The 23,899-nt window shown below is 34.7% G+C and overlaps 2 protein-coding genes across 3 annotated transcripts in view; both read right to left on the minus strand.

Annotated features, from left to right (window-relative positions):
* The window catches only part of LOC110029146 (ubiquitin receptor RAD23d-like), a 33,687-nt gene extending 29,521 nt beyond the window's left edge, over positions 1 to 4,166 (minus strand). For both annotated transcript variants that reach the window (XM_020731304.1, XM_020731303.1), the window contains exons 1-3: positions 3,895 to 4,166; positions 3,394 to 3,555; positions 526 to 579 (exon numbers count right to left, since the gene is read on the minus strand). In XM_020731304.1, coding sequence (XP_020586963.1) covers positions 526 to 579; positions 3,394 to 3,555; positions 3,895 to 3,960 — 282 coding nt within the window. In that variant the 5' untranslated portion in view covers positions 3,961 to 4,166. The remainder of the gene's footprint in view (positions 1 to 525; positions 580 to 3,393; positions 3,556 to 3,894) is intronic.
* Positions 4,167 to 6,043: 1,877 nt separating this feature from the next.
* LOC110029235 (protein CASP) overlaps positions 6,044 to 23,899 on the minus strand; it is a 43,458-nt gene continuing 25,602 nt past the window's right edge. Inside the window, exons 11-19 of the mRNA XM_020731428.1 lie at positions 19,826 to 19,954; positions 19,530 to 19,649; positions 19,271 to 19,348; positions 8,668 to 8,775; positions 8,205 to 8,348; positions 8,029 to 8,130; positions 6,930 to 7,009; positions 6,426 to 6,518; positions 6,044 to 6,353 (exon numbers count right to left, since the gene is read on the minus strand). Of these exons, the coding sequence (XP_020587087.1) occupies positions 6,293 to 6,353; positions 6,426 to 6,518; positions 6,930 to 7,009; positions 8,029 to 8,130; positions 8,205 to 8,348; positions 8,668 to 8,775; positions 19,271 to 19,348; positions 19,530 to 19,649; positions 19,826 to 19,954 (915 nt within the window). The 3' untranslated portion in view covers positions 6,044 to 6,292. The remainder of the gene's footprint in view (positions 6,354 to 6,425; positions 6,519 to 6,929; positions 7,010 to 8,028; positions 8,131 to 8,204; positions 8,349 to 8,667; positions 8,776 to 19,270; positions 19,349 to 19,529; positions 19,650 to 19,825; positions 19,955 to 23,899) is intronic.

A 23,899-nucleotide genomic window follows, 5' to 3' on the forward strand; every position in this document is an offset into this window, starting at 1 on the left:
GTAGTTTTAGTCTAAGTGTTATATATATATATATAATTTCATCTAATTATATGTGATAGTTATTATTTTAGACGATATCAAATTATTCACCATAAGTGAAATGGTTGTTCCTCAAGTTAGCGCTAAGGTTAGCTTAATATCTGATGTGGCAAAAAGTTATATCAACATGAGTGTGTCTTGTTCTTTCAATTGCACTGCATATTCCTAAATGTAGTGCCAAAATAGTGTTAAGCAAATTCTTTGGCGGCCAATCCTAAAAACTTCACAAGCTTTTTTTGTTCGGAAAATCTAATCGTCACATAGAGGACCACGTTTTCACAACATTCAATCAAAATAATGATCTTCCAAGGCTTAAGGACATATATTAGTGCCAACAATTGAGGGTTACAGAGTTAACTTGCAGGGAAGAAAGGAAGCAGAAATGTTTTCTTGCAAAGGATAGGCAAACCAAGAAGCATACATTAAACAAAATCTAAAGAGAAGACTTGAAACCCCAATCCATCAGATCAAAAACACGTTCTTTACCTGACTTGCTGGCATAGAGCTGGTTGTTGAAGCCCCAGTTGATGAGCCCTTGGCCTGCAAAAAAGATTTGACAACAAAGAAATAAAAATATATGCCACAGTTGACTCTAAACTAATCCACAATGTAATAAAGGCAGAAAAAAAGAACTTCCAAGCATGCAGATTGAAGAGGTGGTTTTTTTGTGATTATCAGGAATATTTAGGGCATATCGCTTATAATAGTTGTCATGATTAGATGAATAGTTGGAGTTGGAGGACAAGTTGCACGTCAGGTTGGTCTTCAGATACCCCACTGCCCGCCAAAACCTCAAACTAAGGAAAATGCCAGTATAATTCATTAGTTTTAGAACCTTAATTTCCATGTAAAATTGTGGCTTTCAACCTTCCATGTACAGACAGCGCACTTCAATAAATAATTATAGTGATGCACTAACTAAGGCCTCATTTAGCAAAACAGGTAATTTTCTTTTAAAAGATTAACATATCAAATTATTATTTTGTGGGACAACATGAATATGCAATAGAAAGCACATATAAGGAGTGCATCACCTCCGCTAGTGAAGCAGCTTACACATCTCTATGACTAGTGGTGAATTTCTTGTTTGCAAAGCAACAAAAAACAAAGTAAAAAAGTAGTTGTCGGATGCTGGTAGCATGTAATCAGCTGATGCATTTAAGTTTTTTTATTATTTTTACAGGTGCTAGAACAATGTGAAAATAATAAAGTGAAGCATAGGTATCATCAGTAGTTCATTAAGATCATGATATCGGGTGATGTAGATCACCACTACAATCTCAAAGAGGGGACAAGAGAAATCACTATGGTGGCATCATGAGTCAGCATTCTTCAAACCAAGCTCAAATGGCATCAATACAGTACATAAAAACAGTGGTCAGATCTTTCAAATTTGAATGGATTTTAAGGAAAATTTTAGAATTATGCATTAATAACTTTTGAGATATTTTAAAGAGAGATGTCAAAACTAACTTGGCTTCTGAATCTACTAAATGGGTACCTATGGGGATGAAGATGGAGAAGATCAAAGTGTTAGATGACTTATATAAGCTCCACATATATTGGACATGGAGATAACTGAAAATCTGTTCGCTTAACAGGATTTAACCATGCATTGTTTTATACTTTTACATAAATCTGGTTAATAAAGATTTTATCTTTGAAAAATAACACTGTAAATGAACCTTGCATGTGATCGTTGATTTTGATGATCCCAACATCATTGGATTTTGTACAACGAACATAGTATTTTGGCAATGATAAATATAAATAATGATAACCATATAATTAATCATTAGAGGAGATGCGCTTGCTATTTGGTGGATGGAAATGCCACTCCATAATCTCTAGGTGATGAAAAATAATTAGGTTTAGATTCTCTAATGCAATACAACCATGCAATGAATGTATATCATTAAAAAAGAAATTACAAGCCAAAAAAAAAACAAAAACAAAAAATAGAACCCAAATGATAATTTAATGATCTAATAAAATAAAAAAAATAAAAAAGAAATTCTAACAGTAAAAAAATAGCGAAAAATTGCAATTTTATATCACAATGAGAATTCCAAGCGAATCGAATTTGAACAAAATAAAAACTCCATCAAGACAATAACAAAATATTGAAAAGAAATGGGATAAACGAAAGAGTTCACCAATATAAAAAGATTCAAGCCCTGCATAAACACAAAGTGATGCTTTACCACGTAAGTCAGGCACACCTCAAATAAATGAGATATCTAACTAACATACACAAGTTTGAAAACTTGAAGATTGCATTTACCAAAAAAAACTGTCTAGTCATATTTCAGACTAACAATCTTTTAAATCATTTCAAATATACTATGAGTTATTAGAAAAACATAGTGAGAGTTCAAAGAAAATCGGACAACAAAAAGTCACAGGAAAAATTGAGCTGAAGAAAAAGCTCAAATAGACGCTAAAAGACCAAAAATTCATCACAGAAACCAGAAATCACAAAAAAAACACAACAAAAAATCATGTTATAATAGAACCATAAAATAGATGCATGTACAAAAGACCGTCTGTAAATACATAAGTATCACAAAACATCCGGATAAGCTGCTACAAAATTGAAATCCCAACAATAACCAACGGTGGCAGCGTGCAAGTAGTGTGGAACAGCTGCAACAAACATCCACGCAAGCTGCTACGCAATCAGATTCCCAACAGTAACCAACAGTGGCAGTGTGCAACTAGCGTGCAGCAGATGCAGCAATAGTTTTTACAGTATATTCTGAAATCGGGTGAATTGACCAAGTTTGGAAAAGAAGATATTATGAAGGCTACCTATGGTATCGGCTGTAACATGCATTGTTTTGCATCATTGACATGTATGTTTTGGATATACTAGGGCATAACAATTCCACGTCGAATTTATACTACTTGGGCAACAACTATATAGTGAGGGAGTCATGTGATGGCCTAATTCGTGCAGTCATAAGGAACTATAGGTAAAATACCAAAGTATTGCAAAATGAAAAGGCATATCATTAATTACGATTCCTAACTAGAAGGCATGTTGAACCGGATGAAACTTAAGGCACCTAAACCATGTCACAAGGCATGTCGGATAAGGCGAGTCCCAATAAATGTACAATCAATCGGGTACTAATACTATCTTCGCTGGTTTGGCCTCAAAAGGTACATTAACGAAAGTTAGGTATCCTAAAGTAAGTGTACATAAGCTTTATTGAAATGTGCACTTTCTTGCTGCAACAAAAGTCCTTGTAAGAAGAACATGCTCAAGAAACAACCAGCAGAATAATTTCCATCAGCCAACCAAACTTGATATTGCAAGATGTAGCTAGTTAGATAGTCAGCATGGCTTACCTTTCTCAGCATGACCACGATAAAACATTTTTCAGTAATATTATTCTCTGCCAAGGTTGTTTCGTCGTTAAGAACTTTCCCTTGATATATGAGCATTTGTTGATCTGCAGGGTACACAGTTTTTCCTTGTGAGTTCTCTATATTATTTTTCACATCAGCAACCTGCAAAACAGACATGCATAACTGGTCTTAAGCAAATTCGATTCCTAAATTAATCGTCCCCTTAAAGCACAATTCACTCGAGGATGAAAGAACCGCCAGCCAACCAAAGAATTTCAACTTTGCAGTGCGATAACAATTAAACCCAAATTAATTCAAGAACAACAACTAGAAATGGAATTTTCCGTATCGATTAAAGGACTTTGTCCCAGGGATTATAGATCAAAATTATTCTATCAGATCCGTACCGAAGAGTGAATATCCAAGAAGTGACATGCGACATTATCTGAGGATAGATCGATAGAATTCAAGAGAGAAAGAGATTGGGATCGAGAAAATTACCGTGTCCTCCAGGTTTACCGCGATCTCGAAATTGGTGCCCTTGAGAGTCTTGACGAAGATCTGCATCTCCGCGTCGACAAATTGTAGAAGCGATTTCTCCTCTCCTGGTATGGGAGTGGGACGAGGACTAGGGATTACCCTCGATCTGGGCTGAAGCGGAGTGAGGAGAAAAATAGGAAGAGAAGGACTTCCGATCCGGCGCGGAACGGAGAAATCGGATGCAATGAAACTACTGTGGGTTATCTTTCCTTCCTACCGTGCACCACCCTTCCAGATGGCTGGGTCAATTTACGCAAATCGTCCGTCGGAACAGCAATTGTAGCAAATAACTGTGTGACACGTATCAAATGTATTTTTGTAAGTGATAGTTAAATTGTGAAAGAAAAAACAACTTTCCAGAACGAAATTATGATGGAGAAAAATTAGCAATGAGAATGATAAATATGTAAAAAAATATCAAACAACAATTTTTTTACTACAATCATATCTTAAATTGAAAGAAATTTCTCCCAATATTAGAAATTTTCTAGGAAACAAAAATAATAATTTCTCAAATAGATTATGATGACAATCTAAAATATATAAATAAACAGAAAAAAAAGACGTGCCAAAAAGATCCTAAGAAAGTGTTTGGTAGCAACTGTAGATTTATATTAATAGGATTTATCAAATCTGAGAAATTTTGCGAGCGATGGAGGAGCACACACGCTACGGAAGAGTAAATCCATGTAATCCTTCTCACACTCAGATTTGATAATTTTGGATTTACATCTCCCAGAAGATGGATTGGAGTGAATTGGATTTAACCGAGAGTTCGGTTTGATTTTATCTAGTGTTTGGTTGGATTGAGATGAAATTTATGACTAAATCGTGTTAAAAGTGTGTCACCAAACACCCGCTAAGTAGTTATTAAAAGCAAGGCCGCCATCTACATTATAATTAAAAAATTAGTGTTACATGGGAATGTAAAATAATATACTTCTCTAAATCAAATAAACTAAGTTAGGTAAATTTACATATAATAACACAGAATTCATAGATATTTACATATGCAAATGCATAAGAATTGCGTGCAATACAGAAAAAATTTTATCATTAAGAATCAAATTATCTATTTATTTTTTTTAATTATTTATTTGAGTTTTATTGTTAAATTATTAAAATAAAAAATTAGCTATTTTAATTTTTAAAATAAATATGTAATAATATGAACAATAACATAGTTCTTGATCACTAGGGCTGTCAAAACGACTCGTTGTTCGCGAATAGCTCGTGTTTGGCTCGTTAAAAAACTCATATTCGGCTCGTTCGCTAAGTTAACGAGCTGAACACGAACAAAGTTAACAGCTCGTTTTGGCTCGAAATACTACCAATTATATTTATATATATTATGAGTAGTATTTTTAAAAAATTTAATTGGCTACAAAGCTACAAAGCTTTATAATCAATTAAAAGTATTAATGAAGAAATAGAATAAAAATTATTAATTTAGATTCAAATGATGTTTTAAATCTTGCCTCAATCCTTAACATCTTATGACTACGTGATTATGGTTGTCAAAACGACTCTTTGTTTGTGAACGGCTCGTATTCGGCTCGCTAAGCAAACCAGCCGAACACGAAAACAACTTTTTAGCTCTACGAGTTGAGCTTGGGCTCGCTCGTGTTCGGCTCGTTTACACCGCTATCGATCACAAATATGTCAGAATCTTCTAAACACGTTTTTCATATTTAACCTATTTATTATCAAATCCACAGTAAATATTAATTCAATAAAACTACAATATAGTGTAATTAGTATCTTCGTTCATTGCAAATATTATAATTAATGCTTTTCATTCACAGCCTAGGAGGTCTCATAACCTAAAATTACATACATACCACACAACTCTTATCTATTTACATAACTAAAATTCCTTTAAAAAATAATTATTTTAATAAATAAATAAATAAATAAATAATGCACAAAACAAACATATTCATAAAAAGTAAAATTAAAACAACAAAAAAAAAAAAAAAAAAAACCAAAAAAACATCTAGATTCACCACTCCACAAAACACATCACAGAAACAAATCAAAAAAATGTCAATTCATAAAATAAGTCATAATTAGCAGGATAAAGCGAATGACAATACTAATAATAATGGCGATGAAAGAAGTTTAAACCTTAAAAAATTGAACAAGTTTGTAGTTTGTATTATCAACAATGCTTAATATTTCATTTAGTTCGAATTTACATTAACAAATAAAGGATTGATAAACTTTCCTTTTATATACATACATTTAACCCATCGGAGCAGAAGAAGCTAAGATTTTGAAAAAGCTCTTGCTTTTATGTACCTTTTTTTGATGCGCCGCTGAAAGCTGAAAACTGGTATGATGAAGTTCAGATTGGTTTTTATTTATTTATATGCGTTTGATTCCCAACTTGCAGGAAGCTTTCATCTCGGGCGTGCATGCTACAAGCAGGGTTTTACAGGTAAAAAAACTGTGCTGTTTATGATCAATTATGTATTTTATTTTATAATCACCTGATATAACTCAAAGCCGACATCCTGTAGAGGCACGCAAAGACGAGTAGGTGCAGCCCGATGGAATAAAAGAAGACGAAGGTTCGAGCATATCTGTGCAAGCAGCCCATTATATAAACTATCAGCAACTGAAACATAGAGGAAGCTCTTAAATTATAAGGACAGCACAGCTAAATATGTGCATGAAAAAGGTGTATTTCACATTTTAGGAGTTAAAATTGCAGTACTTTTATGTGATATGAAGAATTTGGGCGGTATAAATGTTAAAAAGTTAAGTTTAGGTTTTAGATATGTAAATACATAGGAATTGGGTAGTAAGTATGTAAATGCAGTATGTAAATGCCCCTGCCCCTAAAATGAAAGGATTCATAAGCTATTCGACTAACTATGGATGATGCTCAAGTTAAAGTCAGTCCCAAGAATCACATATGCCCATTGGATTTCAAAACAATGGTGCATGATTAATTAATAGGTAAGAATATTTCATAAAGCAATGGGACATACTTATTTCCCAGGAGAAAACGGCCACTTGTGAGTGTGATTTTGTCTCTGAAACCAAGCTCTCTATACCTTTGATCTCTTTCCTGTTTCAATAAAGAAGATTTTCCATATCAACAAATCTGTAAAGAATGACAGTTAAAACAGTCGATTAAATAAAATCATCTTTGACAGCTTCTATTCAGAAGCTTTAGAATCAGAAAGAGCCACATTGGTATCAATCAAAATGAATGATAAACTAGAGGAGAGCAGAACATGATACAATCCAATTTGCAATGGTACCAATATTTATTTCAGATTATAAACAAGTTCTCAGATTTTCGGCAGAGTAGATACCTTAAAATATCCAATCAAATTAACAAAATACCAGAGCAAGTTATTTCAATGCTAAGAAACAAATTTCAACAAGCTTAATTCATCCAAAAAGACAATTTTAAACTATTCCAATCTCTAGAGAATATACAATTATATACAATTAAATTAAGTAGAAATCTATCAGAAAATGAGTGTGGAACATAAAAGAAGATTACATGACGAGAACATGAATACTTTCCTCAATTAAGAAGAAGATCAAACAAACTATTCAAAAATAATCCTCTATTTAAATAAGCTGATTGCACCATGCACCTCGCAAAAATTTCAGTAAGTGATTATGTTTAGTTTAAAATTTGCTAACATGTGAAAGAACTACCAATTAAAATAAGGTTTTTGGGCATTAAAAATTTGCACATTTCAATAAACATTCATCAGAAACAGCCTACATTTTCTCCCACAAAAATAACATTGCATCCATTAGCAATGTTTCAGCTTAGAGATATTGTATAAAAAAAGGACGTACAGATAGAAACTAAGTTGGTTCAGAAAGTAAATCATCCTAACCTGAATTCCAAACTCTACCGAGTAAAAACAACATACTTAGATACGGACAAAACTATTTGGGGCATTTACATACATACCACACAATACTTATGTACATAAATTTCCCAAATTATTTTCTTACAAACTATAAACTGATGATAAAGAACAAAAGGAAGAAAAAACTTTACAAGTCTGACTATTAAGGGCTTCAGATTATTCAGTGCTACTATATATGGTTGTTACTCACCTTTTTTGAGAAAGCAGCGAAAGGATTTATGTCATCCTCGTACATCTTCTTATACTTGGATTCAATATCCGAACTGAAACCACTTTCTATATCCTCAGCATACTGGAAAAGGCGCATAAAGGTAAATAAAAGAGGAACACGAATTAGGTCATAGTTTACTAAATATACAAATTCACCTTCTTAGGGCCTCTTGAAACCAGATTTTCTTGACTGTAATCCTGTACGTAACGGATCTTCCCATACAACTTTACATTATCAGCTTTAGTTTTTTCTAGCTCATCCATCAACAGACTCATCTTCTCCTTCAAAAGCCTCACCTCCTAGAATATGTGTTGCTTTTATTGTGTGGATCGGGATATAAAAAGAAGCAAGGTAATGACTGAATTATAATTGAAAGGGGGGCATTTACATACATAGCACACAATTGTTATGTATTTACATATCTCACACCTGAAATTTCAGATTTGCATACATAGCACTCAAATCCTTAATATCACATTAAAAATAACACTATTCCCACTTCTTAAAAGTGAAATACATCTTTTCATGCATAGATGTTATTATGAAAGTTTAGGTGTGAGATGTAATCACATAAGAATTATGCGCAACCTATGTAAATTTCTTTTATTTAAATTATACCTCTTCAGCTTCACGTAAGCGTGCTCGAAAACGATCACGCTGGTTGCAAATTACCTTCAGCATTGAATTTTGATCTTGATCAGCAGATACATGTCTCAGATCTGTACCCTGAAATGATGGCAGGTTAGAACAGCAAAAAATTGTTCGTTCAAGATGAAAAAGAGAGAGGTTGTTTCCTTCCTGTGATAAATAGCAAAAAAAAATCTCAGTAGGCACCTAGCATCATTAAATCAACAAGAAAATGCAAGAAATAATAAGATAACTAGTATAAAAATTGCATGATCTAGAAAAAGTACTATCACATTAACATTTTGATGGTGATACACCTTCAGGGCCTTATAATTTTGTTTGAGAATCGGAATGTCAGTTTCTGCGGTTTTTTTTCTTTAACGCACAGAGGGGCAATTCAATTTCCTAATGACAGTGAATATGAATTTAATTAATTACAGCCAATCTGTCAATCCTCCCATATCAACATTCCCTTATAGAATAATTACTGTTAACTATGCTGGAGTCGCTCTCACAGGGTCAGCTGGAATCGCTATCATAAGATCAGTTGGAATCGATGGACTCTCTTTCTCGTCGCATCAAAGTTGAGAATCCTCTCTAAAATCTTCATTCTCTCCCAGATCACTGTTTATTTCTTTAACTTCTCTCTGATCAGTGAAATAGAGAATTCTCTTGATTGTGCAATCTAATACAGTAAGCCCAAATTAGTGGCACTTGAAACACTTTCTGATTGGTATATATTTGAGAATACAGATTAGTTCCACTTGTTCTCCACTTTAAACTAGTGTCTCCTTAGGCAGAGTCGACTTGGATGTTCTTTTGGATGTACTGTGGCTGTAAGAACTTGGGATTGAACTCTATACAATATGTGACGATCAACCGGTGATGTTGTCTCTCCCCTTTTGAAGAAGGGTCTGAACACCCTCTTTGTAATGAACTGGTAGGTACTAGCATTGCATTTCTCGTATCATCTTAAACCATGTAGAAATTTTACTCACTTCTTGCTATTGAAGAATCTTCACGTTCTCCCAGCACCAAGATGTGATTTTCTTTAACGTGTTGACAACTAGTTTCATCATTCTTTTTGTTAGGACGTCCTAGTACTCTAAATCATTCCACGGTTTGGAGTCACTCGATGACCTTCTCCAAATCCCAGTTGCTATCAAAATATAACAGTCACCTTTCCTTCAAGATTCTAGCTTCTCAATTATTTCAAGTCAAATCTTCGAAGTAGTGATTCTTTATTCCTAGAGTCCACAAGATGGAAAGTATTCACTTGATTTCTTCGATCTGACAAGTCACCGTTACGGCTATGGGGTAACCCTTCCAGACTACCTCCTCTCAAAGGCGGGAAGACTCCGTTGGAGTTGGAGGATTTCCCGTTGCACCTCTTCCATGGTAATTACTTGAACATCTCTTTGTAGATTTCTCATAAACGACTTGGATAGGGTTTAGGGCCAGAGGGGTGGAAGAGTGAGAAAGAAAAATTTTGGGTGGCTAGGTTGGAAAAATCAGCAAAAGGAAGGGTTTTAGGTGGAGATAGGGTTGGTTATTGGTAGATGCTAAAAACCCTAGAATAGAACTATGGTTAGACTAGCTCTAATACCAAATGATATTGGAGTTATCCTAAATGACATCGGACAAGCAAAATACTATTGCTGAAAGCAAATATGAGATTAAAACCAACACATTGAAACGGTAAATAACAACATATTCAATACACAAACTCAACTAGAGGTCGATCCAGGGATGATGGAGGTTTGCTAGGTGGGTTGGAGAAGATCAATTTGAAGGTTGGGAATGAGCGGAAGCAAGCAGAAAGGGACGACATGCGATTCGAGGCTAGAAAAGATCGAATTGAAGGATTTCAGCCTAAAACAGGAAACCGCGGTGGGTGGGAAACTGACAGAGGGTTGTATCCAACTGCGCCAGTGCCTTTTATTGCAGCAGCCTTTCGAGCAAACAACAATTCAAGAGTAATGATGGGAACGAGACGGGTGGAGAAGAGCAGAGAAGTTTGTAAGAAACTGATTTTGACACTGCCGAGTATTTAGGAGGGTGACTAGATTGTGATGCATTGCGGTGAACCTAGTTTGTGCGAGACAACGGTGACGCTCAAGACCATGGTAATGACCATTCAAGACGCACGACTGAGATTCTGGATCGAGTTGCATAGCATCAAAGAAACATATGATAAAACACATGGTACAAAGTTTGCAGAGATCCCAATAAACGATGAGTTGTTGATGAAGTTGTTTGGGGTTGCGATATCCTCCAAGATTGATTTAAAGTCAGAGTATCAATAGATTTGAATGCAACCGAAGGATGTGCACAAGATTGCATGTTGCCACTATTCTTGTTTTCACAATTTTGTTTATAATTGCCGACAACTGAGATAAGGGTGAAAACTTGAACATGAATGATGACAATAGGGAAAATGAACGATTTACTATCAGCGAATTCCATGAAATTAAAATAGCTTTAGATGTAAATTCTCATCCTACATTTGTCAACATTTCACACTCTAATTCTAATATCAGAATAATGAAATTATGCATGGAGCTATGCAAATATGTCAAATTTTGCTCCAAAATTAGAGCAATTCACAAGATCATGCTAGGCCTGAAGCAGTCCAATTCAGCTAAATAAACTACATATACAAAATCTAATATTAAACTAAAAAGATTACAATTGTTTTCTTCCTTTGAAAAATAGGACCCTCTAACATTCCTATCATGAATGTATTATAGTCCAATTTTAGACCAAGTGATAGCATGAATAAGTCACAATCCCTATAATATTACATAAACTAGCATTTGACTATGTATACGACTCAAATCAGATTAATCCTATTTGGAATTTTTGAATTGTAAAATAACCTTTTGGCAAATAACATTCATAAAATAACCAAAAACCTGCCCGTTGGCAGGATTAAATCAACGCCTCTATATTTCCTCCTTACAACAAATATTAAAATATATGAATAACATCCTCTAAGAACATGCATATGATGCCGTAAAAAAAAAAAAAGAGCATATGATGCGGCATTTAAAAATAAAAGAATCAACCTCCTAATATCTGCAAAAAATTTCAATTGCATAGCTCTTCCTTCTAAATCATGTCGAGCTAAAGTCCTTGAGCCAAACAAAGTTATAAAATGCATCAAGAAATTATATAACTACAGTAAGCCTTTTTGAATAATGTAAAGGATCTAGGGATTTCTTAGAATTGCAGCTATATTTTAATTCTATGATGAAAAAAAAAAAGTGCATAACATATTATTCAAAAATTACACAAAAAATGCTAAATGTCTTAATGTGATTATAATTCAATTAAAACAATTTAGAGATAAGATATATTATAGAAAAAATCTGAAGAGCAATTGAAAAATAAGCAAGAGAAATTATGATCAAGGTTTTTGAAAGCACGCTTTGAAGCGCCTTCGCAAGCATAGCAAAGTGATGCATGTGACACCCACTTTGCTTCGTTGAAGCACGTTTTGAAGTTTGAAGTTAATTTGCAGGTTTTTTTTTTTTTTTGCATTAATAATTCCAATGAACTACTAGAAATTATTCAAAATTTTAATTTGTAAATTTATCCTCAATATTTGCCTTCAAGTTATGTATTATATCATAATTTTTTTAATTTATTTCAGTTTTTAAGCCTTACTTCATATTTTATAATTATTATAAATATATTTATACATTAATAGTTGTGTATAACCGATTAATGCTTTGGCTAATAAAATGCTGCTTCGTTATGCACTTTACGCTTTGAAGCTAAAAAAAAAATCTTGTACATTACATACACTTTGCACATTGATACACAAACTCTGATAATCTTCAATTAACCATGGGATTAATAATGAAATCAAATTATATTTTACGAAGTCATAAAGTATCCCCATATACATAAGAATTTAAAACTTCCCATAAATTTCAGAAAGATATCTCTTATTTTAGAATGTTGAATTTGACCTTTATAAAATAACATTCTTCAAATGTGTAATATTGTACACTGTGCCAACTCCTTAGAGTATTTTAATCTATGTCATACTGCAGACCTTCTTCACTTTGCTTCAAAAAGCACATCAAAGCATCAAAGTACTCCAAAGTGCCTTCAGGGGTAATGGACGAATTAGAAAGAATTTGTGTATATGGAGGATGTGCATATGCCTCGTCGGCAATTATGTTGGCAAATCAAAATCACCCATAGCATCGAAGAGGTGAGATGATGCATAAAAAATATAGAGGCACTAAAACATCGATCCATTGCTGATGTATTTAATACTAGAAAAATAATTCAGCACATATATCCATAATTAACTCAGAGCATCATTATTAATATAAAGTGCACTCATAAGCATGTTGATGCATTAAAAAGCATCTCAATGTACCCCAACTTTCAATCCATAACAAATGTATAACAAGGGCCCTAATAAACCCTTGGGTGATCCAAATCAGCATAATAGCCCCATGCCTAAATTCAAATAATATAATATCAATCAACTGGATCCAGCAACCAAGGACAATGACCCGAGTTTCAACTAGCTAGTTGATTCCAAGTTGATCCCAAAGTCTTTTAAATGGTCTTACTATGCATGTTAAAATACCTGCTAACTAAAAAATCAAATCTAATTAAGGAGTTCTCATAAAAATGTACGCATGAATTGATCAAAACAAAGCTAGCAAGCTCAACAAACTAATTTTGTTAATCAAGTTTACCAATAGGCTAAGGTCGTAAAGCTCATCAATACGCTTTCCATATCCTCGGGATTGCAAGCGTCTATGTTCTTTCAATGGATGTAAGCCTTAGTCTAATCCACGTAGATTAATTCAAAGTAAACAAACCATCAAATTAAGAGTAATTATTTGACCATCCCATAATGTATTCTCAACCAAAGTTCAATTGAAATAAAATTCATAAAGTCATAAAATCCAACAAAGGTTTTTTTCTAATCGGTGAGGTTATTGAAAAGGGTTGCAGAATCTTGATGAGATGAAGATGAATGGAAAGAAACAAAGAGCAGATAAAAAGCCAAAAGGAAAGATACGTGAATTTGAAATAATTTTCCCATACTTTATTAATTCAGGTATACAAGTATTTATAACTAAGCCTAATGGTATAGTTGTAAATTAAAGAAAACATGGGAGATATAAATAGGCTGAGATTGAGAAGCCCTAGTGAATCAATCTTCTTCAGAAGTAAGAAGCGTCAATCCAAAGGAGAACGAGGCGAGGAGGCTTCTTCCTTTGACCTCTCAGGTAAGTCCTCATTTACCCCATGCAAGTTGATGGTTAGGTGAGTAGATCGTCAACTTGGTTGTGAGTATTTGATGTTTGGAAGGAGGAAACAGCTTATAGTGAGAATGGCTGCTTCCTGATTTGTAGTCATGATGTTTTGAATGGATACATGTTGAAGCTTGAGATGATCACAAACGAAATGATAGTCAGCTTCTTTGTGTTTGGGTCTGGCATGGATATCAGGTTGTGAACAAGGACTATCGTTGACGTGTTGTCGCAATGGATGGTGGTAGGCGGTGGAATCTGGTCGGTAAGTTCATATGAGAGTTTATGAAGCCAAATAAGTTCAGTGGCAGTAGCTGCTAAAGCTCGATATTCTGCTTTTGTGGAAGATTTTGCCACCATTTTTTGTTTCTTAGCAGACCCGGAGATAAGGTTGGAACCTAGGTAAATGCAGAAACCAATAGTTGATTTTATGTCCGTTTGATTACCAACCCAATCTGCATCTATATAAGCCTGTAAATTGAGAGAATTTGATTGTATAGGCAAACAATAGGTGTTAGTTCCTTTAAGTTATCGAAGTAACATTTTAAGTGTTTATTATGAAGAGAATTGGGGTTATGCATGTGTTGACTTAAAATATTAACAGTAAAGGCAATATGCAGACGAGTGATGGTTAGGTATTGTAAAGATCTTGTAACAGGTTGGTATTTGTGAGGCTCAGAAAGAGGGGTAGGAGTTTTAAATGTGTTGATGTGGATGAGTGGATGACAGAGTGATGATAGGAATGAAGTTATGCATACCAGTAGTCTTAAGAAGTTAATTAATATAATTTTTTTGATGCAGAAAATATCCATTGGATTTATTGTGCACTTGTAATCCAAGAAATTGGGATATGGTATTGAAGCGAGAACTAATACTGTTAATAAGGTTGTGGATTTCAGATGGACACGTGCCATTAATAAGTATATCATCAGCATATACCAAAAGATAAATTTTGGTATTATTATGATGATAGATAAGAAGTGTAGGATCAGCTTTACAAAGGCTGAAATTTTTGGGACAAATAAACTGACAAAAGGTAGAATACCACTGCTGGGCGCTTGTTTTAAACCGTTTATGGCTTTGTGAAGCTTGCAGCCAAATTGTGGGTGCTGTGAATCAGTGACCCAGGGAGTTATTTCATGTAAACAGTCTTCCAAGACACCATGAAGAAAGACATTTGAAAAATCAAATTGTCGAATATCCCAATTTTCATGAGTTGCAAGTGCTATGAGCATCCGAACGGTTTGAAATTTCACGACAAGGCTAAATGTTTCATTATAATCATGCTTGGTTGTTGTGAACAACCCTGGGCCACGGCTTTATATTAAGCTATGGAATCGTTGGTATGATATTTTGTTTTAAATGTTCATAGTGGGTCCAAGAGAGCCTGTTTGTAAATGGGTGACCATATGGTTTTTGGGTAGAGGAGCAGAAGGGGCGGCATTCGAAGAGGGAGTGTCTTGAGGTGGGGCAGCTGGTTGAGAGAGTGAATGTGAAGAAGAGGAGGTAGTAGTGGATTGAGAAAGCATAGTTGAACAAGGGAGTGAGGATTGAAAGATTTGAGAAGAGGGTAAAGAAGATATAAGTAACAAAAGAGAGGGGGCAATGGAGGGCCTTGTGTTAGTTGAAATGGTGGTTATTTTGTTTTGATAGGGAAATTGATTCTCGATAAAAGTGACTTTATGTGAAACAATGAATTTTTTATTGGTAATATCAAGACATTTTTAGCCTTTGTAATGTGTATTGTAGCCGAGAAACACACATGTGGGAGGCTTTGGCCTAAATTTATGTTGAGTAACATGTGAATGTCAGGGAAAGCATACACATCCAAAAGTGTGAAATTGTTGATAATCTGGATATTTATTGTGCAAGAGTTTGTGGGGGGAATAATTTTGAGTAGTGGAGGAAGAAAGGCGATTGATTAGATAGTTAGCAGCAAGAAGAGCTTCCAACCAAAATTGAAGGGGAATATAAACGGTGTGGAGTAGAGTACGAGCGGTCAACAAGGTGTCTATGTTTACGTCTGGCAAGACCAAACTGATCTAGAGTGAAGGGACAACTAAATTGGTGTATGATTCCATTATCGTTGGGATATGAATGAAGATGGTGGGATTTGTATTTGCCCCCACCATCAGATCTAAGGTATTTGACATTTAATTAAAAATAATGTTTGATATATTGGTGTAAATTTATAAACTGAGACGTCAATTCATATTTGTTTTCCATAGAAAAACACCAGCAAAATTGAGAACAAGCATTAATAAAGTTGGCATAAAATGTATATCCTTCAACTGAAGAATATGAAAAAGGACCCCATACATCTGAATGTAACATATCAAAATTTTTATATGTTCTAGTACTAGATGAAAAATGCACTTTATGACTCTTGTTTTTGAAACACTCGTGCCAAGCTGTTGTAGTCGTTAAATCCTCAGCTTTGGGTGATATTTGGAGATGAGAGACATGACATTATGGTGAGGATGACCATGTTTGTTGTGTCACGTGTCACTTGAGCTCGTGATATTGTGTTGCAAAGCAGTGACTTGGTAAAGTCCTTGATTAGTTGAACCAGTCAATAGTATTTTCTTGTTGTGACAATCTTATATACAAAAAATAACCTGACAGTTGTTGTCCTTTGTGAGTTTGTTTGCTAAGATAAGATTGTGAGAGAGAGAAAACACGCAAAAAAGAGGGGAAAGAAACAACTTACAACTGGGAGTTGGTAGAATACCTTTACCGATATGTGAGATATCAGTGGCTTAGTCATTGCCAACAGTAACCTCGTCAGTACCTTGATATGTAAAAGATTGTTGCAGATTCTCACTGTGAGGAGTAATATGTGACGTGGCTTAAGTGTCTAATATCCACTCTTGTTTTGGAGTGTGTGTATTAGTAGCTAGAGCCATATGTTAGGGTGGATTGGTAGGTGTATATTGGATATTAGCTCGATGCCAACATGTGGTAGCTATGTGCCCTTTTTTGTAACAAACTTGACATGTAGGGGGTAGATTTCTTCTTGGGTTGAATGATGTAATTGTTCGAACTGGAAGATGTAAAATTCTTGTTGTAGTTTCTTGAAACAGATGATTACCAAGATTTTTTTGGGTGAATAAAGTAGTGGGTGAAGAAAACTTGTTAGCTTCATTAGCTAGATTGCATTCTTCACTGTAAAGAAGAGAGTACCTGATTGAAATCTTAAATTCTTAAAAACTGTGAAGAAGACCATTTAAAATGTGTAGAATAATATCTTCATTATCAACTTTAGATCCCGTTGCAGCTATGTTGTCAACCATGGTTTTAATTTGGGTGAGATATTGCATCATCGAATTTGTTCCCATCGAGGAGATGTGTAAATCATTCTTTAATTGAAACACAAAATCTAATGGTAGATTGAAATCTTCTTTCTAATGCACTCCATATTTCTGTTGTGCTATTAAGGTGACTATTATAAGAAAGAATCGAGAGAGAGAATGTTGATATGATAGCAGCAATAAGATTGCTATCAATTAATTGCCGAAAACAGTAGTCTTCGGTTTCCTCCAGTGAATTGGGTTCAAACTAATGAATCTTGGGGGGTGAAAGTAGTTGGATCTAAAAATTTTTCAAACCCGTTAGCCGTGAGAAGTTTTTGAATTTGTATTTTCCGAACCTGGTAATTCTTATATCATAATTGCTAATCTGTCATGGCCTTGATGTGAGACAATAAGAACTTGAGAGAGGTGGGAACGTTGATTTTTTTACCCTTTCGAGAGATCCATGTGATGGTAGTTGAGTAGATGATGCAAAGTCCATGAGAGGTAATGAAGAGGACATTTGGCACAGACTAATGCAAGGAGACAGGAAGGATCAAAGAGATTGTAGACCGTATAGCTCTGATACCATGAAAAAGGTTGCAGAATCTTAATTTGAGGAAGAGAAATGGAAAGAAATAGATAACAGATAAAAAGCCGGAAGAAAAAATAAGTATAGTAGAAATAATTTTCCCATACTTTATTAAGTCAAGTATACTAGTACTTATAATTGAGCCTAATGGCATACTTGAAATTTACAGAAAACATGGGAGATCTAAATAGGCTAAGATTGAGAAGCCCTAGCGAAGCAATCTACTTCAGAAGCAGGAAGCACCGATCCAAGGACGAACGAGGCGAGGATGCTTCTTACTTCGACATCTCAGGTAAGTTCTCTCTTAGTTCTCACTTATGGGCATTTCAATATATGTAAGCTTAACTCAATCAAGCTAGGCCATTCCAAACCAACAAAATCACAAAATTATGCCTAATTATTAGGCTCTGATTAAAGGGTGAGTTTGAAAGACCCATTAGTGAGCTTTTCTCATCCCAGAGATGGTAACTTGTAAGTCCTACTTATAAGCTTTGTTAAATGTAAGTTCCACAATAAGAATATTGGTCAATTAGACAAAAATAAGACTATCAAACAATGCTTAAATGTTGGGCTTCCAAAGGCGATAATCCATAACACAAACTAAATTTAGCCAAACAAGAGCTAATAAGCCCATGAATTAAAACTAAACCAACAAAAACTCGTGAGTGTTTGAAACATACTTCTTCAGGTAAAGCTAAAACTAACAGACAACTAATAGTTATGCCAAGCCTCTAAATTCTTGTCAGTCAAATCTATACTTATGAATTACAGATAGTCATGTCATCATGGTGTGTCTCTCTAAACCATATAGTGAAATTAGTGATAGTCAGCCCAATACTAATGGGTGGGTGTTAACCTCGAAAATACATCCTCAACACAAGTTTCAATCCAATTTGCTTGAGATATCTAATAAGATAACGCAACCCATAACAATCAATTAAGCTCTATCCATGGACTTTATGGCTCAAAATCCATTGATGTTCTAAAACATAATGCATGCGGATAATTGAACGACAAAACCATCATATATTGATCGGATATACCTCCACAACCCTAATCATTCCCATCAATTAGCCTTGAAGCTAAATACTAAATAATAAACCCAAAAGCTAAATATGACCATAAGCAATCTCCTTAATAAAGAGTGTTCTCACATGCGTAAAAGGGATAGATAACCTCAAGAAAAAGTACACCAAAGTATTCTCTCATGCATCAGGAAGGCTCAAAACATCGACCCTTTCCTTAGCAATCACTAAACTAAAGAACTTTAATTCACAGCAAATGAGAGTTGCAAATATGTAGATGATAAGAAAAAGAAAATCTAAATAAAGCAAATAAATCACAGCCCCCTTTGAACAAGAAGATGAACTGAAGAAATAGTACAAATAACTAAAGCAATTCAAGAGCCATAACGAATAACACACCTGAGATGTTTCAGTGCCCATATCATTCATATCCCAATCATTTAGAAGTGATCCTTTCCGATCAGATGAATTGTAGCCCTGTAAAAGCATAATAAAAATCAACATATCTTAGTTCAGCTATCAGTAGATAAGGAAGCTCATTAAAAAACAGAATATATAGAGTAGAACTGCTCCGTGAATCTATACCATGAAAGCAATAAAACATATGGTAAACAATTCCCATTTTATTGAGAAGAAAATACTTTCTCAGCAAACAAACCTTTAATATGTCCTCTTCCAGTTTTGAAATCAGCTTTTGTTGTTCATTCACCTTCATAGTTAGCTCTGCAATCTTAGATTCACTTACTTCTAGCAAGCTCGATTTTTCTGAAATTTTGACCTTCATAATATAAAAATGTCAACTTAGTAGTCAAACATTGCAAAATTGTTGTTTCCAACAGAAAGACATGATAAAAGTCTAAAAATTATGATATTCCAGTGGTTGATCGAATATTTAGTTTCAACAAGTAACAAAAATGAATATGCATTAGAATTTATGTATCAAAGACGCCAAACCTTCAATTGTGTCAACTCATGCTCCATTTTCCGGTTCTTGTCAAGAAGCAACGTCTCCATCTTGCTCATCTCTTGTCCCTCGGTTGCTAGTTCCCAATCTTCAGCCTCAATGGAATTATACCCAACGGCCTTCAGATGGAAGCAATAGCTTAGTAAAAATGGAGCACATGGTACAATGAAAAAAGATCCAAATAACATCACAAATTTTGGAGCATAGAAATATTTAATGGAGGTAGCAACCTTAAGAAACTAAAGCCATCAGTAACTTTGGAAGAAGACATAAGTCCAGTATCAAAATACAAGATCAATGGTCAATAAAATATAGTTTAAATTTCAGTAAGGAAGAAGTGTGACAGTAAGTTTCAGACTGAGATTTAGTTTCATAAAAAAAGCCAAACCCTCCAACACAGATTGCACCAAATACATCTAACTCAAGGGAGTTTCACAATAAAGGAAGGAGACAACCCCCTTTTACATCAATTTAAAAATGCAAATCTATTAAAACTATTTGTACACAATATAAAACTCTACAAAAAATCACATCTATAAGATTTGATGTGCTAGTTATGTCGTGGTACATGAACAAGTGACCAACAAGCCTCACATACCTATGAATTAAACTAAACAAAATTTAGAAATCCACATCTAACATAACAGAAAAATCTTGCAAACTGACAAAAAGTTTTTGGAAGATTTGCATATACTACTCAATTCTTATTTATTTAACATATCTGACACCTAAACTTCAATTTTTACATATCTAACACCTACAAATCAAATTTTACATACATGCCACCTTATCTATACATGAAAAGGTGTGTTTTTGTACATCATAAATGTGTATCTGTATAGTTTTTGTACCTTTTTTGTTATATTAATGCAAATGCACATTTTCACGAAAAGGTACATTTCAATTTTTAAAAGTTAAAATAGTGATATTTTTTATATGATATGAAGGAATTGGGTGGTATAAATGTAAAAAAAAAAGTTGAAGTGTTAGTTATGTAAATACATAGAAATTGGGTGGTATGTGTGTAAATGTCCCTAAGTTTTAAGAAAGTTCCAAGGAAGAAAGTAAAAGTAACCAAGAGATATGCTAGATAACCTAAAAGTGTAGTCGAGTTGGAATAGCCATCTTACCTATTTGAAGCTGTAATACAGATAAAAAAAATTTGCAACCATAAAAGAAACCCGTGCACGTGAACAATCAACATAAGGGCAGAGATGCGATGCAGATTATGAGGGTCATGAATTGTTCTTATTAACTATAATTAGTGAATTATGTTTTTGGAGTTTTACCCCTAAATTTAGCATTAGTGTTAGCTAGAATAAAGCGCTTTCCAATCTGAGATTTCTACTTCTTTTAATTTCCCTGTTTAGCTTTCACATAGATACCACCGGCTTAAGGATATTACTGGAAGTGGAGACCTGAGTTCCCTGTTTGGCTTTCACATAGCTATCCTTAGAGGATTTAAAGTTGGTTATGGTTGATTCATATACGTTCGTTTTCACAGGATGATAGGATTTAACTCAAACGGTTGTTGTAGTTACTTGTCGGATGCAACCAAGACTTGAATTTTAAATTAACTGAAACCTAACTTGGTAGATTTTATGCTAATCATATCTGTTAATCTAAAGAAAGAATTCTACAAATAAAAATATGAAGTATGTATTATTAGACAACTTTTGATTAATAAAATCAAAATTTTTGTTTTCAATCTTGTATTTGACTATTGGATGTGGGATTTTGCTCTGAGTGAGGTGTAGCGTGATAAATGAATTTTGGGGGTAGCTATCTCCATGTACCAACATAAGGCCTAAATTTTCATTGTTTAGGTACTATCTCGTGCTATAAATCCTCACCAAGGGTTTGGGATAGGGGCGGGCCTACATTCATTTGAAGCAATCATATTGCTGTATTCATGCATCGGAATGCTCAGCAGTATAGCAAACTTAATTAGCACAAAACACAAAGAGTAAGCATGCCTTCCAAACCAAGTTACAGCATGAATTGCTTATGAGACGGCACACGAGTTGTAGAGAGCGAGTCATGACAATGACAATTTTCTCATTTATCTTATCAAAAGTATCACATCAAGCATTATTTCTGAGCACCCAATTTGTTTTTCTTGCTTTAGTTGGTATATTTAATTTTTTTTATTTTTGTATTCAAGAATATGCCAGTGATTAGAGACAAAAAAAATACATATTTTTTCTTCCTTGGCTTCAAATTAGGTTATATAATTGGCATGATTTCTTAGATTCAGTTAAGTTAATTCCAAAAAATGGTTGAGAAAGCAATGATATACTGCATTGTATCTTCATTTATTTGTGTTGGTTATATATATATATATATATATATATCATATGATACATCACACACTAGCATCGTAAAAGGATGAAACATAGATAAAACACAAAAAAACAAAACTTGCATGAAATAAGCTTCTAGGCACGAGCCAGCTTGGTCTTGCCTCTGCCTCTGGTTCTAGGAGCAGAAACATCTAACAAATTGTTGAGTGTCGTTCCATTACCCGAAGTTACTAGAGTATCATCCATTAAGTTCCCAAGCTGGAGTGAGCCTTCATTCTTCTTTTTCTTTCTAGATGTGTAAGTCTGTCATTCCTCATCCGAGAACTGGCTCATCTGATCGGTGTGGGCATGTAGGAGAGAATAAGCCCTCAGCTCCTGACTAACAGTAACAATATTTTGATTCTGAAGAGATGTTAAGCATGTCTCTTCAACACCTGATGCATCCTGGGGATGTGGAGCTTCAACACTATCCTGATTATCGGCCCCAAGTAAACCATCTGTCAATATATCAGTCGGAAGAACAGAGATCGGTAGTGGAAGGGGGAGGTGGCATTGTGTCAACCGGTGTTTCAATAGTCTGTGGAATGCACTCAGGAGCGGAGGAGGGACATGTATGAGGTGGGGCAGATCCATAAGCGTTTTTACTTAAAGGTTTTAAATTTGGATGCAACTGATAACATTGAGAAGGAGAATGTCCAAACATACGACAGTGGGTACAATAAAGTGGTATCTGTTCAAGTTCTGCTTACTGCCAAAATCTATGATGTTGTGTGTCAATCCATATTTCTCCCGGAAATAGTAAAGTAATATACTAGTAAAGTAATATCCCTTTCTATCAAAATTTTGGCTTCTGAAGGCAGAGCTAGATTCACTGTAGGCAGAGTTAGATTCACTGTAGGCATGTCAGTTTTGAGGGGTTTACCGTACATCGCTAAAGCAAAGAGAAGCACTTGATAAAAAAGATGAATCTTCAAACCTGGAAAGCGCAGCCAAACAAGAATGGTAGGAGTTTCAGTACGAGGGTCAAAATCCACCGTCCATTTTAAAACTTTCATCACCTGATTTTCTATTCAAAGAAGTCTTCTCGCAAACAAATGGGTGGTCTTCATCATTTGATAATTGAATAAGAATGTGGCGACCATCCAATTTACCGATCTTTCAACCCCCTTTCAGCTTCATTTGTTCAAAGTTTTTTCGAATTAGCTCAAGTTTAGGGTTTCCATAAAGAAACTTACCAACTAAGAACAGTCGGCATAGAACAGTAGGCAAAGCGCAGCTAGAGTGGAGATCTTTGCCCAGTGAAAAATTTTGCAGGTTTGCCGTTTTTACGAGAAGCTTTTTTGAGAAATCTGATTTCAGTGCCAAGAGCAAAATTGTCGTGGTATCGTCATTTGTTCAAAGTTCTTTTGAATTAGCTCAAGTTTAGGATTTCCATAAAGAAACTTACCAACTAAGAACAGTCGGCAAAACGCAGCTAGAGTGAAGATCTCTGTCTTAATGAGAAAGATTGCAGGTTTGTCGTTTTTACGGGAAGCTTTTTTGAGAAATCCGGTTTCAGTGTCAAGAGCAAAATTGTCGTGGTATCGTTGCGGAAATATATTCGAAAGAGGGGCAGAGACGAGGTTATCACTGGCGAGGGAGGTGGCATAGGAACGCCTTGATGCCATTTCTACAGCAAAAAATGTCGATCGGCACAGACGCAGACGCAGAAGCAGCGCACGTCGATCGGAAGACAAGCTGCGGTTTCGGCGCCGGGCGCGT

Source organism: Phalaenopsis equestris, unplaced genomic scaffold (assembly GCF_001263595.1).
Source record: "Phalaenopsis equestris unplaced genomic scaffold, ASM126359v1 Scaffold000552, whole genome shotgun sequence".
In the NCBI taxonomy this organism is placed as follows: Eukaryota; Viridiplantae; Streptophyta; class Magnoliopsida; order Asparagales; family Orchidaceae; genus Phalaenopsis; species Phalaenopsis equestris.